Source organism: Rhincodon typus, chromosome 20, assembly GCF_021869965.1.
Source record: "Rhincodon typus isolate 14 chromosome 20, sRhiTyp1.1, whole genome shotgun sequence".
NCBI classification, from domain to species: Eukaryota; Metazoa; Chordata; class Chondrichthyes; order Orectolobiformes; family Rhincodontidae; genus Rhincodon; species Rhincodon typus.
Genome location: NC_063351.1, coordinates 30,082,481 through 30,097,104, shown reverse-complemented (window position 1 = coordinate 30,097,104; position 14,624 = coordinate 30,082,481). Strand labels below are relative to the sequence as shown.

General features: G+C 38.2%; 1 protein-coding gene across 4 annotated transcripts in view; it reads right to left on the bottom strand.

Moving 5' to 3' along the window:
• plpp4 (phospholipid phosphatase 4) overlaps window positions 1-14,624 on the bottom strand; it is a 211,934-nt gene that overhangs the window by 175,629 nt on the left and 21,681 nt on the right. For all 4 annotated transcript variants that reach the window (XM_048609022.1, XM_048609024.1, XM_020520378.2 and 1 more), the window contains one exon: window positions 2,633-2,741. In XM_048609022.1, coding sequence (XP_048464979.1) covers window positions 2,633-2,741 — 109 coding nt within the window. The remainder of the gene's footprint in view (window positions 1-2,632; window positions 2,742-14,624) is intronic.

Genomic DNA, 14,624 nt, shown 5'->3' with positions numbered 1-14,624 from the left:
AAGATCTGATGAAGGGTCTAGGCCCGAAACGTCAGCCTCTCTGCTCCTATGATGCTGCTTGGCCTGCTGTGTTCATCCAGCCCTGCACCTTGTTGTCATGAATAGATTGGTACTTTCTTTTGAGACATGCATGACTCTGTTTCTGATATTCCTTTGTTTCAGATGAACTTTCAGATATAATGCCAGGTAGACTCAAATCCTTTTGACTGGTATACCATTGTGCTCCCATCTAAAGTGAGTCAAAGGATAAGATGTTGGCTCATACAATTCTGAGAATCAGCAGTGTTGTGTGAGCATAAACAGTGCAGCAGTTTAATGGGAACAGTCATTTACAACAGTCATTTAGGATGAGTAATAAATGATTGCCTGCGTAAAAAGGATAAATTAAACAGATGCACAATCTGCTTTATTCCTCCCCTCTTGATCCTGGCTTGTAAAGAATTCCTAATAGAAAGAGAGGAAGTGGAAATGCTCCAAAACTGTCCACCTTTTAATTCTGTCTACATCATCCTAAATTTAATGCTCACCCTGGTTATGAAATTGTGTAAGCGGATCTAAGTCTAGAGTCCTAGAGTTGTTATACATCAAGCTAAACGTGCAATAATAGACAAAAACATGACTTTATGTGTTTGTAATATATAGGTGGTTGCACGGATTTACATCGATATATAATGAATTGTTTTTGATTTTTTTCATTTCTTTAAAGGTCCAAAGACAACAAAAGCAATTTGGTGCACCTTGATGGTTTTTTTTTCTTCCCAGAAGCTGCTATCCTTATATTGTAGCTGTGCTGAGCATTGGGTCATCATTATGCAGTTTGCAGTGGAAGTTGGAATTTAATCAAATAGCTTTTATTAAACTTTGTTCTTGGAGGAATCTAGTAATCCAGTGGGCATTACTGATCCTTGGTCCTATGTTCAAGTCAATCTCATACAGGTTTAATTAAATTCTCTTATATTTTGACAGCTGTAATGGTTATCCTATGAAATAGGGGTTTGCTTAATTTCAATCCAGCATCCATTAACTGTGAGCCCTATTGTGTAAAACTACCAATAAATTTAAAGTGAAACAGATGACCCATAAATCTTATTCAATCTGATCATATGCACAGGCATTGGATTAATTAGAACATTCATACAGGGGTGGAAAATGGAGTTCTGTGTCTGTTTTAGGAATACGAATGTAAAATTCAGGGGCACCTGAGTGGAGTTGCGCCTTGCTGCACCTGGAATTAGAATGACTTTTAAAAAGACTATGAAAGGAAGGACAGGATTTTATCATTTTTATTTTTGTAAGTCCAAGAAAAATCAGAGCGGTCTTTCTGGCCCGAAACTGAAAAAAAAAACTCTGCGCCAGTGTCAGAACTTTGGAGGCCTCCCACAGACTCTCTCTCCTCTCCTAGACCTCAGTGCCTTTTGCAAAGTTCAGGAACCAGCAGTCTCTCACCATCGTCAACAGACAAACTGCGGCAGGATCCCACCTGGTGATGCCAGCTTGCTGGTGGCATTTTAACATTGCTCGCTGCTGAATTTGGCTTTATCCTCAACAGACCATGCATCCATGGCTCTGCTGGCTTTTGTCTGCTTTGGGCACAGGTCGAATTTCTCAATTTTTATTCAACTATGCCACAAAATTCTCTTGGATTACAAGGAATGCTGAATCAGCAGCTGGAAAATATCATTTTCCAATTGAAAATAAATCATAAAACTAGAACCAATTTATTCTTTTCTTGGCCAATCAATTTTTAAAACAAAGCAAACATTGAAGTTAGAAAGTAACGATTGTTTACTGACACTGCTGCAGAGTTCTAAGCTGTGGTTAATATTACATTTTCTGTTATTGGAGATCCAAATAAAATTGACATCCTTTCGTGTATTGCACACCCCAAACTGCATACCAAGGGCACAGCAGATGAACGATCCAAACAGTATTTAGCACTTAGCTGTGTAAAGCTGAAAAATAAAGTGCCCCAGAAAATCAATATCTGACTATTGAACAGTTTTAAAAATTAGTTTGACTACCTTGACAAAGGAAAGTGATTCAAGGACCTGTGTTTTCAATTTTTTTTTTGAAAATAAGATTGTGGACTCTTTCTAGATCAAAAATATTGGAAGGAACACAATGAAAGATCTGTGGAATGAACAATTTAAATGTTTATGGAACGTTAATTTTGTTGTTCACTTGCTATCACTTTTAACACAAATTTTCTGACTTTGTACTGCCAGTATAAAGCTTTACCCACAGTGAGTATGTATTGCAAATAAGTGCACATATTGAGTATGATCACCTGACCATTTAAATTAATGATTAGTGAATTACATCCTGAAATCTACAGAAATTGTTATACTGGATAATGGTCCTCACCAGACCTCCAATTTGTAAAATTACTCCAGTTTCTGATGTCTACGTAATCTTTCTTACTACAGCTCACTTTTACATCTATCTAATCATATTGATTGGTCATGATGCATATCTCAACAGAAAATCCTTCCACAGAAATCAGTTATGATGATATTATGTGATATTATTATTGTTATGACCTATTGTGACATCTTGCTGAACAATCAGATGCAAATTACTATAAACTGATATTCTGGCATTTCAATTGTTAGATATCAAGGATTGTACTTACAAACATAATGCGAGTAGGTATGTGGTCCGACTGCACAATGGGGTTTTTGTACAGCCAAATTTCTTCTGGTTGAATGACGCGCTGGAAAGGATCCAGAAATTCTGTAAAACTGTGAAGAAAATGCAAAAATAAGGTTTATTTTTGTGTATGGAAGAAGTGAGGGGAGGTGGAGGTGTGGGTGGTGGGGGTGGGTGGGATGATGATTTCTCCCTGTAAAAACAACAATCTGAAGCGCAATTTTACCATGTGAAAAATAAAATCATATTTTACCTCACCCGGGATGAGACCCAGCAGAAACAAAATGGAGTTACTGTGAGAAGGAGGCCCTGTTTTAGTTTGCTGGTCTTTATGCACTTGTTGGAATTTGAATTTATGATTTATTTATTTATTATTTTAATTTTTGTGATTTCCTGTTCTCTAAGAATTTTATCACTATGGAAGTAAGCAAATATCTCTTAATAAATAGTTTTTACTGATTACGTGGTAGCACTCAAAAACTCTGCTTCAGTAATTAGGGGAGGCACGGTGGCTCAGTGGTTAGCACTGCTGCCTCACAGCGCCAAGAACCTGGGTTTGATCCCACCCTCAGGTGATTGTCTGTGTAGAGTTTGCACATTCTCCCCGTGTCTGCATGGCTTTCCTCCAGGTGCTCCGGTTTCCTCCCACAGTCCAAAGATGTGCAGGCTAGGTGGATGGGCAATGCTAAATTGCCCATAGTGTTCAGGGATGTGTAGATTAGGGGGATGGGTCTGGGTGGGTTGCTGTGAGGGTCGGTGAGGACTTGTTGGACCGAAGGGCCTGTTTCCACACTGTAGGGATTCCATGATAATGTTCTAAGTTGGCAAGGACCATCGCTAGACAAATGGCCTACTTTCTTTCGAAATGTTGACCTTTAAGTCTTTTCAATAGGTTACATCTAGTAGATATAATTTCATAATGGAAACTAAGCCCTTATTTTACATTACAGATTTTGGCTTGAAGGCAACTGGTATGTATGACAAATACCAGGAAGCTATCAATGCTAGAATTATCAATCCTGCACCATTTTGGACTCCAGGGTCTAAATTCTCATCCTTCCCCAACATTCTACCCATCCACCCCTTCAGACCCCAGCCAACCCAGAAGAAAGTTGGTCTTGAACAGATGAACATTCACAAACTTCATTTCCAGTTCTATAATAAAGCTTTTTCTTCTCTTAAAAAAAAAGGAAACAGCTGAGGCATTTTCAAAACAGGAAATATTCACTTTTAAAGGGATGTTGGATTCACTTGAGTGATGTTGCTACCTTTGTGCAGCAAAAATGCAAAATAAGTTGGAAAGAATTCACCAATTATCTTGGTGGTGCTGGTGGAAGAAGAGTGGGTAAGTTTGGAAATTCTCTTTCCCACCAAAGGATACGATCTCCAGAGCGGATGTTCATCTGCTTTGGAGAAAAGGTAGCCGAGATAGTCAGCTTTCAGGAACATCTCTTCCAGGGCCTGGGAACAATTCATCAAACAGGTCAATTACCTGACCACACACTTAATATGCACCCAGCGTCTGTTCCTACTGAATTCCTCTCATGTGCTCTACAAAAATCAAAAGACTAAAAGGAATGAGGTTTCAGATGGCATCAAGCTTGGGCTTTAATAGCTTAAAATTACAGATGAGCAAAGGTTTGAGCAATGGGATGACATTTTTATGCCCTGGGAAAGTATGAGTCGAAAAGTGTGTAATGAAACAGATTTTATAATAATACAGGTAATCCCTGGTTTGCAAATGGATTCTATTCTTGACTCACTTCACAAGTCGATTTGTCTGCAAGTCAGAACACAATACAAGACATTATAAAATATCTGTTCTTAAAAATGAAGAAATTTCCACGTGTTGGATCTTTAAAAATTAATATTAATACACCTCTGTGTGGGATCACGTTAGTAAGCACAAGCTTTTGTTAGTAGAACATTCCTAAATCTGGGACTGTCTCTAAGCATAAAGGTAGGAGGATGAATGCATAAAACACCACATCTAGAGTTTAAAACAAGACAGATAAGTTTTGACAAGTATTTATTACGGTAGCATTCATAACAGAGACACAATAAAGATTGTGCCGCAGGTAGAGTGACAATGAACTAGATGTCGAGGGAAAATAGGGATCACATGCTACTTGACTTCATGGTGTATGAAATTCTTTGAAGTTTGGAAGTTGTAGTTTTTGGTTAGAAAAGATAGTGAAGTCAAGAATGTCAACATCTATAAATGTTTCTTAGCACGCCCTAACGTTATTTCAGTTTCATAATACATAAGTATTCAAAAAGCTTTGAAATACAAGATGATTTGCAGCTATTCTGTCATAAGTTATACAAAAGCAGATGAGATTCAGTACTAGAAATTCTGAAACACTGATCTGTAGAACTGTGATCTGGGCACTGATGTGAAGACCTCTGCCTTCTCCAATCTGGTTACCAAAGTAGGTGGTTTGGTATAGTTTTTTTTCTGGATCAGCTTAATACTCTGCCAGCCAAGTAAGTGGGACAAAGGATTTGGCAGGTTAATATTCACGGATTCTCTTTCTGTTGCAAACTTAAAAATAAACCTTCCCTGCTTTAAATATTTTTTGTGGGCTTAACTCATCAATCGTTGCTTCAAGTTTTCTTTTGCAGTTAGCTTGTATTGGAGTTTGATTTATTATTCTCACATGTACCAAGATACAGTAAAAAGTGTTGTCCACAAGGCTGTGTATTTTACGACCTACTATATGCCTTATACATGCATAACTGTGTGGCCAAATGCCACCCCAACTCCATTTGCAAGTTTGCTGACAACACCACCATTGTTGGTCAGATTTCAAACAACAACGAGACAGAGTACAGGAAAGAAATTGAGTGGTTAGTGGCCTGGTGAAAAGACAATAATCTATCCATCAACATCAGCAAAATAAAGGAGCTGGTCACTGACTTCAGGAAGCGTTGTGAAGGGCACACCCCTGTCTGCATCAATGATGCTGAGGTGGAGATGATCGAGAGCGTCAAGTTCCTGGGAGTGATGATCATCAACAATGTGTCCTGGTCAACCCATGTCAATACAATGGTCAAGAAAGCACAACAACACCTCTTCTTCTTCAGGGGGCTAAGGAAATTTGGTTTGTCCACAAAGACTCTCACCAATTTTTATAGACACACCATAGAAAGTATTCTATCTGGATGCATCATAGCACGGTATGGCAACTGCTCTTCCTACAACTATAAGAAACTACAGAGAGCCGTGAACACAACCCAGTCCATCACACAAACCAGCCTTCCATCCATCGACTCAATGTATACTTCTTGCGACCTTGGGAAAGCTATCAACATAATCAAAGACCCATCCCATTGCAGTTATACTCTCTTTCAGCCTCTTCCATCAGGCAGAAGATATAAAATCTTGAATACACTTACGAACAGATTCAAAAACAGCTTCTTCCCTGTTATCAGACTTTTGAACAGACCTCTCAAATGTTAAATTTGATCTCTCTTTCTGCACCTTCTCTGCGGCTTTAACACTGTATTCTGCATTCTGTTCTGCTGCCCTGATGCACTTTATATGGTACGATCTGCCTTCTCCAACAAATACCCTACATATTCTTCTCTGAGTATATAGCGCTTGAAGATATTGAAGAATGATCTGAGGCATTATTTCCTCTTCATCAGGGCTACTTCAAGTTCTTTGCAGGTACAAACTGTGTGAAAATGTTCAGAAATCAGCATTTATTCAGACACTAAACACATGTAACTTAAAACAAATCAAGGTGCTTACTTTAATGTGATATTACTGTGACAAAGCTTGCTTCTACTTTCATTCCATTTTTAAATGGAAAGCACAAAAATTTTCTCAAAGTCTCTGTCCCCTTAAAACATAGCTCAGTTGTGAGAATTTGCCACCCTCCCATCCAATTCATAAGTTTAAAATTAAGAGCTTAAAATGTTCAGCATATTTTTCTTGTCTATATCCCCTTTGGTTCTGGCAATAATCTGAATATCAAAAAAGAACAGACCCTAACTAGAATGTATGAACAGCTGTGACTTTGTTTTTCGGATGAATGTGTGAGAGAGCGCTTAAGCAAACTCGTGAAGTGACTGACTATGAATCTGATGGCCAAATTGTAAGTATTTGCCAATAAAACAAATTAAATAGGAAGGAATTTAGGCAGAAATTTCTGTGCATCATGTGTAAAGATTGGATTAGTTTGGCAATGACGAATGCCATAAACATGCTGACAGCAAAGCTTATTGAAGCTGTATATTGGTTTCAGCAAATAATACATGGCAATTGTGATACCATTCATTGTGCAATCTCATGCAAGTTGAATTCTGCCCAATGAAACAAAACATCTGACTTCTCTTTCAGTTTCAAGAAAACAGGGAAGGATCCACAAATGCTTACACTCCATTGCAAAGAACTATTTAGTTGCTGTAAAACTGTTAAAGTTTGTACTAGACCCAAATCTGACTATAGTCAGAAGTGACACAAATCTTCCTAACAGATGACAGACACAGGCTTCATTTGTGGCGAAGCTGGGTAGAGTAATTGTGGACTGGAAGGCAGGACGTTAGAATTTTTTTGTAAAATGATAGGAAGGAAGAATGCGTGGTCCCTTTGAAAGATGTTGTGCTTTTCTAGGTTTGGAGATTGAAAAAATCTGCAGATGCACAGAAAGTTCTTGAGATTGAAACATTTGTATCAGAGGCTGTATGGTTAGAAAAAAAATAATGCAGTTTGTTTTGTTAGCAAGGCAATCAATTTGAATATCAGCCAATTAATTTAAACCAGGTATGTAGAGAGTGAAAACTAATTAAATTTAAATTTGATGCCTTTGACAACCTAGGACCAATCTGAGTGAAAGAAATTGATTGGGCATCAAAGGAATAAAAGGCCATTTGAAAAATCGGTGTGAGAGTGAACTGCCATCTGAAGAGGAACTCACTGGCTCTCTCAGAAATTTCTAAACTCTCAGAATAAGCACCATCTAAATAAAAGGTACCACAGCACTCTTAGCTAATATTCCTGATACAAGAAGGTGTTCCTGACTGGAGGACAGCGGAGAAGGCAAAGAACATTCTAGAAGACTTATTCTGGCTGTAATTCTGAGAAATTAAGTTTTTTTTATCAATTTGGTTTATGTAAGTGGGATTTGTATTTATTGGAACAGCATACCATTAGAATTTTGTTTTATGCAGGAATAGTCAGTCGTTAAAGGAGAATTGTTCAGTTTGTTAGTAGTTCTGTTACTTTGTTTACTGTCAGAGTTAAATAAATAATTTGTTAATTGTTGATTGTAAAGTGGCTGTCCGGAGTTCATTTTATTTCACTTCTCCTTTATAACAGATTGGGAGGTGAGAGGCAGGATATACCTCTTTTCACATTTCTTTTAACAGATTATGAGGTGAGGCGAGCTTTTCTGGGTGTTTCTGTTTTAATTATCAGAGAGGTGTTGACCTCCCGTCTGTAACAGACTCCACTGTTAAAAATGACACTTTTTATTTGCCTGAATAAAATTCTCCAGGGATGATTCCCTTGCTTTATTCTAATATATGGAACTAAGCTGTACAATGTTATATTGTTGAAAAGGGAGACACGTTGCCAAATTTTTCATTTTTCCCTCATTGGAACAATCAAAAATGCCAAAGTTTAAATGTGTTTGTGCAAGGGAAAAGGGTGCTGATTGTTTCTCAAGTCAATTCTTATTGACTGAGATGTTGCTCTGGAGAAACCAATAGGAAACTAAAGGCTCCCCAGGCTCCTGACTAACTTTCAAAAACTTGCAAATCTTGAACATATTATTTTTGTTGACAGAGAATTGATCCTGTGTCTGAATGTATTGCACTACTAGCAAGTGTAAATGAGCCACATTACAAGCTTAAATGACCTTAAACTGTTGGTAGCATAGGTATAAGTGCACTCAAAATTGATAAGCAAGTGCTGCCCAATTGCAGAATCACATCTAACGGGAGAGGTTTTGTTTTGTGTTTTGCAAATGTGGGCTGTGCAAACAGCTGAAATATCATCTCCAAAAGCTTTTGAAACAAACTAATAAGTCTTCAATTGCTGAGCTAATTCTTACACCCTTTCTCCAACAAGAGTGTAACATTTGTATCAAAATAAAACAATGAACTGCAGATGCTGGAAGATCTGAAACAAACAAAAACAGAAATTGCTGGAGAAACTCAGGAGGTCTGGCAGAATCTATGGAGAGAAAGCAGAGTTAACATTTTGAGTTCTAAAGAATGGTTCTGAAGAAGCTTCACAGGACTCAAAACTTTAACCATGTTTTCTCTCCACAGATGCCACCAGACCCATAGGGTTTCTCCAGTAATTTCTGTTTTTGTTTGTATTATTTGCAGTTCTCCAGCCCTCTGGCACTACCTTTGTATCTAAGTAAGTTTGGAAGATTATAGTCACTACCTCTACAAATTACACCAAAGCATTACAGTACAATGCCAGACATTAGTTAAATTAGCCAAAGCTATCTTTGTTTTCAGAGCCAGATTAATAAACTTGATATTTAGTTGCTGTTGGAAACTCCTGAACATCTGCCATTTATCCAGATATCCCAACATTGGGAAGGAGCACTAAAAGGAAAGCATTACTCAATTTAACACATCATCTTATTCATTTACAACACTATACTTCGTAGATAAAAATTGACAAAATATGACCTCGCATTTTTGAAGAATCTTGGGATATTGATGCTATGTTTACAACACTGCAGAATAGGATATGCTAATAGAGGAGATAGGGTGGAGTTGGAAGATGTTCAAATAGGGCATAAAAGCCAGAATGGACCAACATCGCCAAACAGCCCATTTCTGTTCCACGAATTCAATGCACAATACATAAATGGAAGCATTGGTAATTCTTGGCTTCTTGTTTTTACAAAGTTGTCAATGTGCTACATAAACCAAACGACCCATATTTTCACAGTCAGATACAAACATGTATAACATTATAATTTGGACATCAGTCATTCAGCTGGGTCAAGCAACATGGCATGTTACTGATTGTTGAGCTTAGCTGGTGTAATGGAAATCATATTACTATGGTTATTTTAATCTGCCTGTGAAAGCATTGGAGGCTGGAAAAATGATTACATTGTAATTATGTTGCATGTTTATGATGTAAAGGATGAATTTCCCGTTATGAATTGACTTGAGTGGATTCTTAACATTTAGCTCTCAGGAAAAATGTATGACAGCCTAAAAAAAGATAGAGCAGCAAAAACAAACATGACTGATAACTATATCTTTATGGCAGAACTAAGATCTCAACTGATAACCACTAATGTCACAATGATTGATTTATGAGGGAAAATAGGACCAGTTTAGTTTAACTGCTCTATTTGAAGATAGCTAGATCAATAGCAAGACACAATATTTAGTAGTGTAATGCCCTCAGCGTGGTCATTTTGTAACATGCCTGTTTTTATTAATATAGTTTATTCTGTTGTTTATACAGTACAGGGGTTCTCCAGGATTAGGAAATTGTATAATTTTATAAATGGGGACACTGAAAGATTAACGAGGTACCATATTAGGGTTGTGAATATCTAAGGCATACATGTGTTTTTGTATAATTTTTAGTTTGGGAAATTAAAGTTTAGCAGCATGAAGTGGGATAAATACAATTGAAATACTTTGATCTTCAAGGTGGTCAAATGGTGAGGTCAATTTGCTTTAAGGAGGTTAATTGCTAGGAAGATAAATTAATTGAAATAGTGGACTTTATCGATTACCAAAATACCTAAAATAAATGGCAATTTTGAAGGTTACCCACATTTCTTTGGTGGAACCTAAACAAAAGGGATAGAGCTATAAAAACAGTAGGCTGTCTTACTAAACCGAAAACATGGTATCTGCATAGCTTGCAATAATAGCAGTCTAGAAGGATTGAAGCTAAATTAACTTCAAAGCAGTCAATAAAGCCTGAAGATCGGGTTAAACACAGCTCAAAGCAGGTTATGCAATTATGGAGTTAGATGGACCATAAGAATGTTCTCTGGTTTCAATTTATTTGGGTGTTTGCCAGAAGAGTTAGTTGCAGTTTAGGGTGAGGAGAATGCAGTCTCAGAAGTGGCTCCAGGTGACACAAGTGATGCTACTGGAAAAATTCTGAGCAGTTAAGACTGAGGGGAAGTTTTAGGGAACGGTGCCGTGGAAAACTAGCAGACTGAGAGCAGTTTCAGGAATCCTGGGGATCTCAGTTTCTGGATAAGTGATTGAACTACCAAGTTATGGGCATTTGTTGACATAATCTAAATTTGAGGCTGTTATAAGACTAGATCTTCAAGCTTGTAGAATTCGAATCCTTTGTGATAGAGACTGTGTTTTAATAAGATTTAGTGACACACTGATGCCTGAGTGAGATCTATCTTAATCACATTAGTTATCGAAAGTGAAGCCCATCAGTGTTCAGCCAGAGTTTTACTGTTAACTCATACTTACCTCATGTTAATCCTGAATGTTTGAGCCCAAATATATAGGATAGAATTAGAGAAGGGGTTTCCCCTGGCTGGTGAGTCTAAAACCAGGGGACATAATCTCAAGATAGGAAGTAGGCCATTTAAGACAGAGATCGGGAGACACCTCTTCACTTAGATGGTTGTGAATCTTTGGAATTCTCTCCCCGAGGGGGCTGGGCAGAGAACACAAAGGTAGAAATTGACAAATTGTTGGAGACCAGTGATATCAAGGGATATGGTGACAATGTGGGAAAGTGGGATTGAGGTGCATGATCAGCCATAAATTGAGTGGTGGAGCAGTTTCAATTGGCTGAATGCCTACGCCTGTTCCCGAATGGTTTATCATCATTATCTTGCCTGTTGAGTATACATGTTTACTCAGTCTTACTTATGTTTATTTGGTTCAAGTTTGGCTACAGATTTTTTTTTGGTGTTTCAATTCAACCCCAGAATCTTGCCGCTAATTTCTTTTACTTTGGTTATTCCAAACATTCTATCCTTCAAAAAAATTGTGACCAATAATATCAGCACAATGAAAATCCAACTAGTCCAGTATTCCCATAACTCAGATCATTATACTAGACAATCAAAGTGCCATGGAACTCATTCCTTGAAGAATTTAGTGATGATCAAGATGGTGACAATGACTGCCTTTGATATCAAAGCATAATTTGATTGCACATGGCTTCAAGCAGTCCTTGTAAAACTTAAATGGGAGCCAAGCAACAAAAAAGCTCTCCACAGCCTGGAGTCATAGCCATCTTCCTTTGTACTGCTATCATGAGAGATGGAGTAAATTTGGCCTATTCTCCCAGGAGTTTACTAGAAAGAAAGTTATTTAATTTAAAGAAACCAGATTCAGAAGGGATTTGACAGATTGATCTGGCAAATGTAGAACATGGGGCACAGTCTCAGAATAAAGGGCAGATCACTTAGGACTGAAAAGAAAAATCAGAAAATGCAGGAGAATCTCAGTAGGTCTGGCAGCATCCGTACAGAGAGAAATAGAGTTAATATTTGGAGTCCAATGACACTTCTTTGGAATCCAGGGTTCTAAAGGAGTCATATTGCACTTGAAACATTCATTATGTTTCTCTTGCCACTGATGCTGCCAGATCTGCTGAGTTTCTCCAGCACTTTCTGTTTTTGTTTCAGATCTCCAGCCTCTTCAGTATTTTGCTTTCACTCGTTCAACCGAGCTGAGAAATTTCATTAAGGGTTTACAAATCTTTATGATTCTCTACTCATGAAAGTGATAAATGTTTCATTACTAAAATTATTTTAGATGAAGATAGACAGCTTTTTGAACTCAGGAAATCAAGATATATATGCAGAGCTGCCGGGGAGAATGGAGTTGAGGCCAAAGATGAGCTTTGGTCATTTGAATGGACAAGTGGGCTCAAGCACTACGTGGTCAGTTCTGCTCTTATGTTTTATGTTCTTACTTTTGGGAGTCAATTGCCTCTGCTCCAGCATATCATTGCAAGAGCTCCTCAGGGTAGTGTCCAAGACTAAACCAACTTTAATAGCTTCATCAATGACCTTCCCTCCATTATAAGGTCAGGAGTGGGGATGATGGCAGTGGTCAATTCCATTTGCAAATCACGCACAGTGAAGCAACGCCTTCTTGCTTGCCATGTGTTCAAGCAAATCCCCTTCAGAGGATGTTGTGCTTTTTTGACAGTTGGCAGACAGACATCTACGATACTAAAGGCTACATAAAAGTGCAAGTCTAACAAATGGTGCCACTGATTGTAAAGTCCAGCCAAGTACCTTTTAGCAAATGGTTCATTCTAAGTAGTTACACCTTTAGAAATAATTGCTTTCTCTGCAGAAAGTGTGTTCAGTGCTGATCAACAAGATCACGACAAAAAGGGAGCAAGCTTTCAACAGGTCAGATTTCAAGCAACAGAAAAATGCATTATCCAGTACACTTCAGTGCATCACTTTCCAGTCAGTCATACAAATAGAGAGGGGGCTCATGTAGTTCAAGTTAGCCAAGCTATTGCAAAGAAAAGCTACTGTTTCAATATTATATATAATCCTAAAATAAAGCTTTCGCTCCACCATAGTTAGATGGAGGGACATGTAATCTGTCCTTTGTCAAATGCAGGGCCTTAGAATTTAAACAGAAAGCCAACAAAATCAAAAATTATATTGTCAGTTTCATGGAAATTGAACTGAAGAATTAGAAAACTTAATGGTATTCCATGCTATGCGGTGTTGTATCTATTTGGCCCAGTGGGTTATCTCCCTTAGCCACTACGATCTATTGCAAATTATCAGAAACCGGTTTTTGAGCTTATCTCGGATGTCATACAAAAATATTCTTGGTAAATAAAAACAGCCACTGCCACAAACCACTAATGCGCTTATGCAAATTCACTTTGTGCTTTCCAAAGCTCTTTCATGGGCAGTTATGTTTCCTCAGTGAAGCACTAAAAAAAAGCAAGGAAGTACCAATAAAATTCAATCACAGTTGCAGATTTAAAACCAATGAATTGGCTTAACTTGAATTAGATAGGGTTTCGCTGTTTCACTTATTATAGAAGGCGGAAGGAATGATATTTTATACAGGTCACCTTCCATAAAAGGTGGTAATTTCTTCACCAGAAGCGGACATATCCAATGATCAATAATTACTTTTAGGTCAGTTTTCAAACCCAGATGGAGGCACAATTGTTCAGATGAGTTGGTGATATGATTTCTGATGAAGTTACAAGTGCTGCAAAGTGAAATAACTGGCATTATTAATGATGGAAGGCAGGTGTATTTAAATTTTGCTGAAGACTTCTGATGGGAAAGAAAATAATTTTTGTTTGAACAAAATGCTTACTTTGGCTAAGTAGGTCAATAAATTTAGACAATGAAAGTGTTCTCATCCATTCTGACAAGAATAAATTTATCAATTTCATTGTTTTAGCTCTTCCATTTACATTAGGTGCTGATATCGCAGCTTACTTTTTTTTTCCTTTTTAATGGAAAGGTGTTCGCATAGGTTAGTCGCGATAAACAACTGCACCTCCCAGTTGCGAACCATTTCAACTCTCCCTCCCATTCCTCAGATGACATGTCCATCCTGGGCCTCCTGCAGTGCCACAACGATACCACCTGAAGGTTGCAGGAACAGCAGCTCATATTCCGCTTGGGAACCCTGCAGCCCAATGGTATTAATGTGGATTTCACAAGCTTCAAAATCTCCCCTCCCCCTACAGCATCCCAAAACCAGTCCAGCTATTCCCTGCCTCCCTAACCTGTTCTTCCTCCCAACTATCCCCTCCTCCCACCTCAAGCTGCACCCCCATCTCCTACCGACTAACCTCATCCCGCCCCCTTGACCTGTCCATCCTCCCTGGACTGACCTATCCCCTACCTAACTCCTTACCTACACTCACCTTTACTGGCTCCATCCCCGCCTCTTCGACCTGTTTGTTTCCTCTCCACCTATCCTCTCCTCTATCCATCTTCTATCCGCCTCCCACTCTCTCCCTATTTATTTCAGAACCCCCTTCCCCTCCC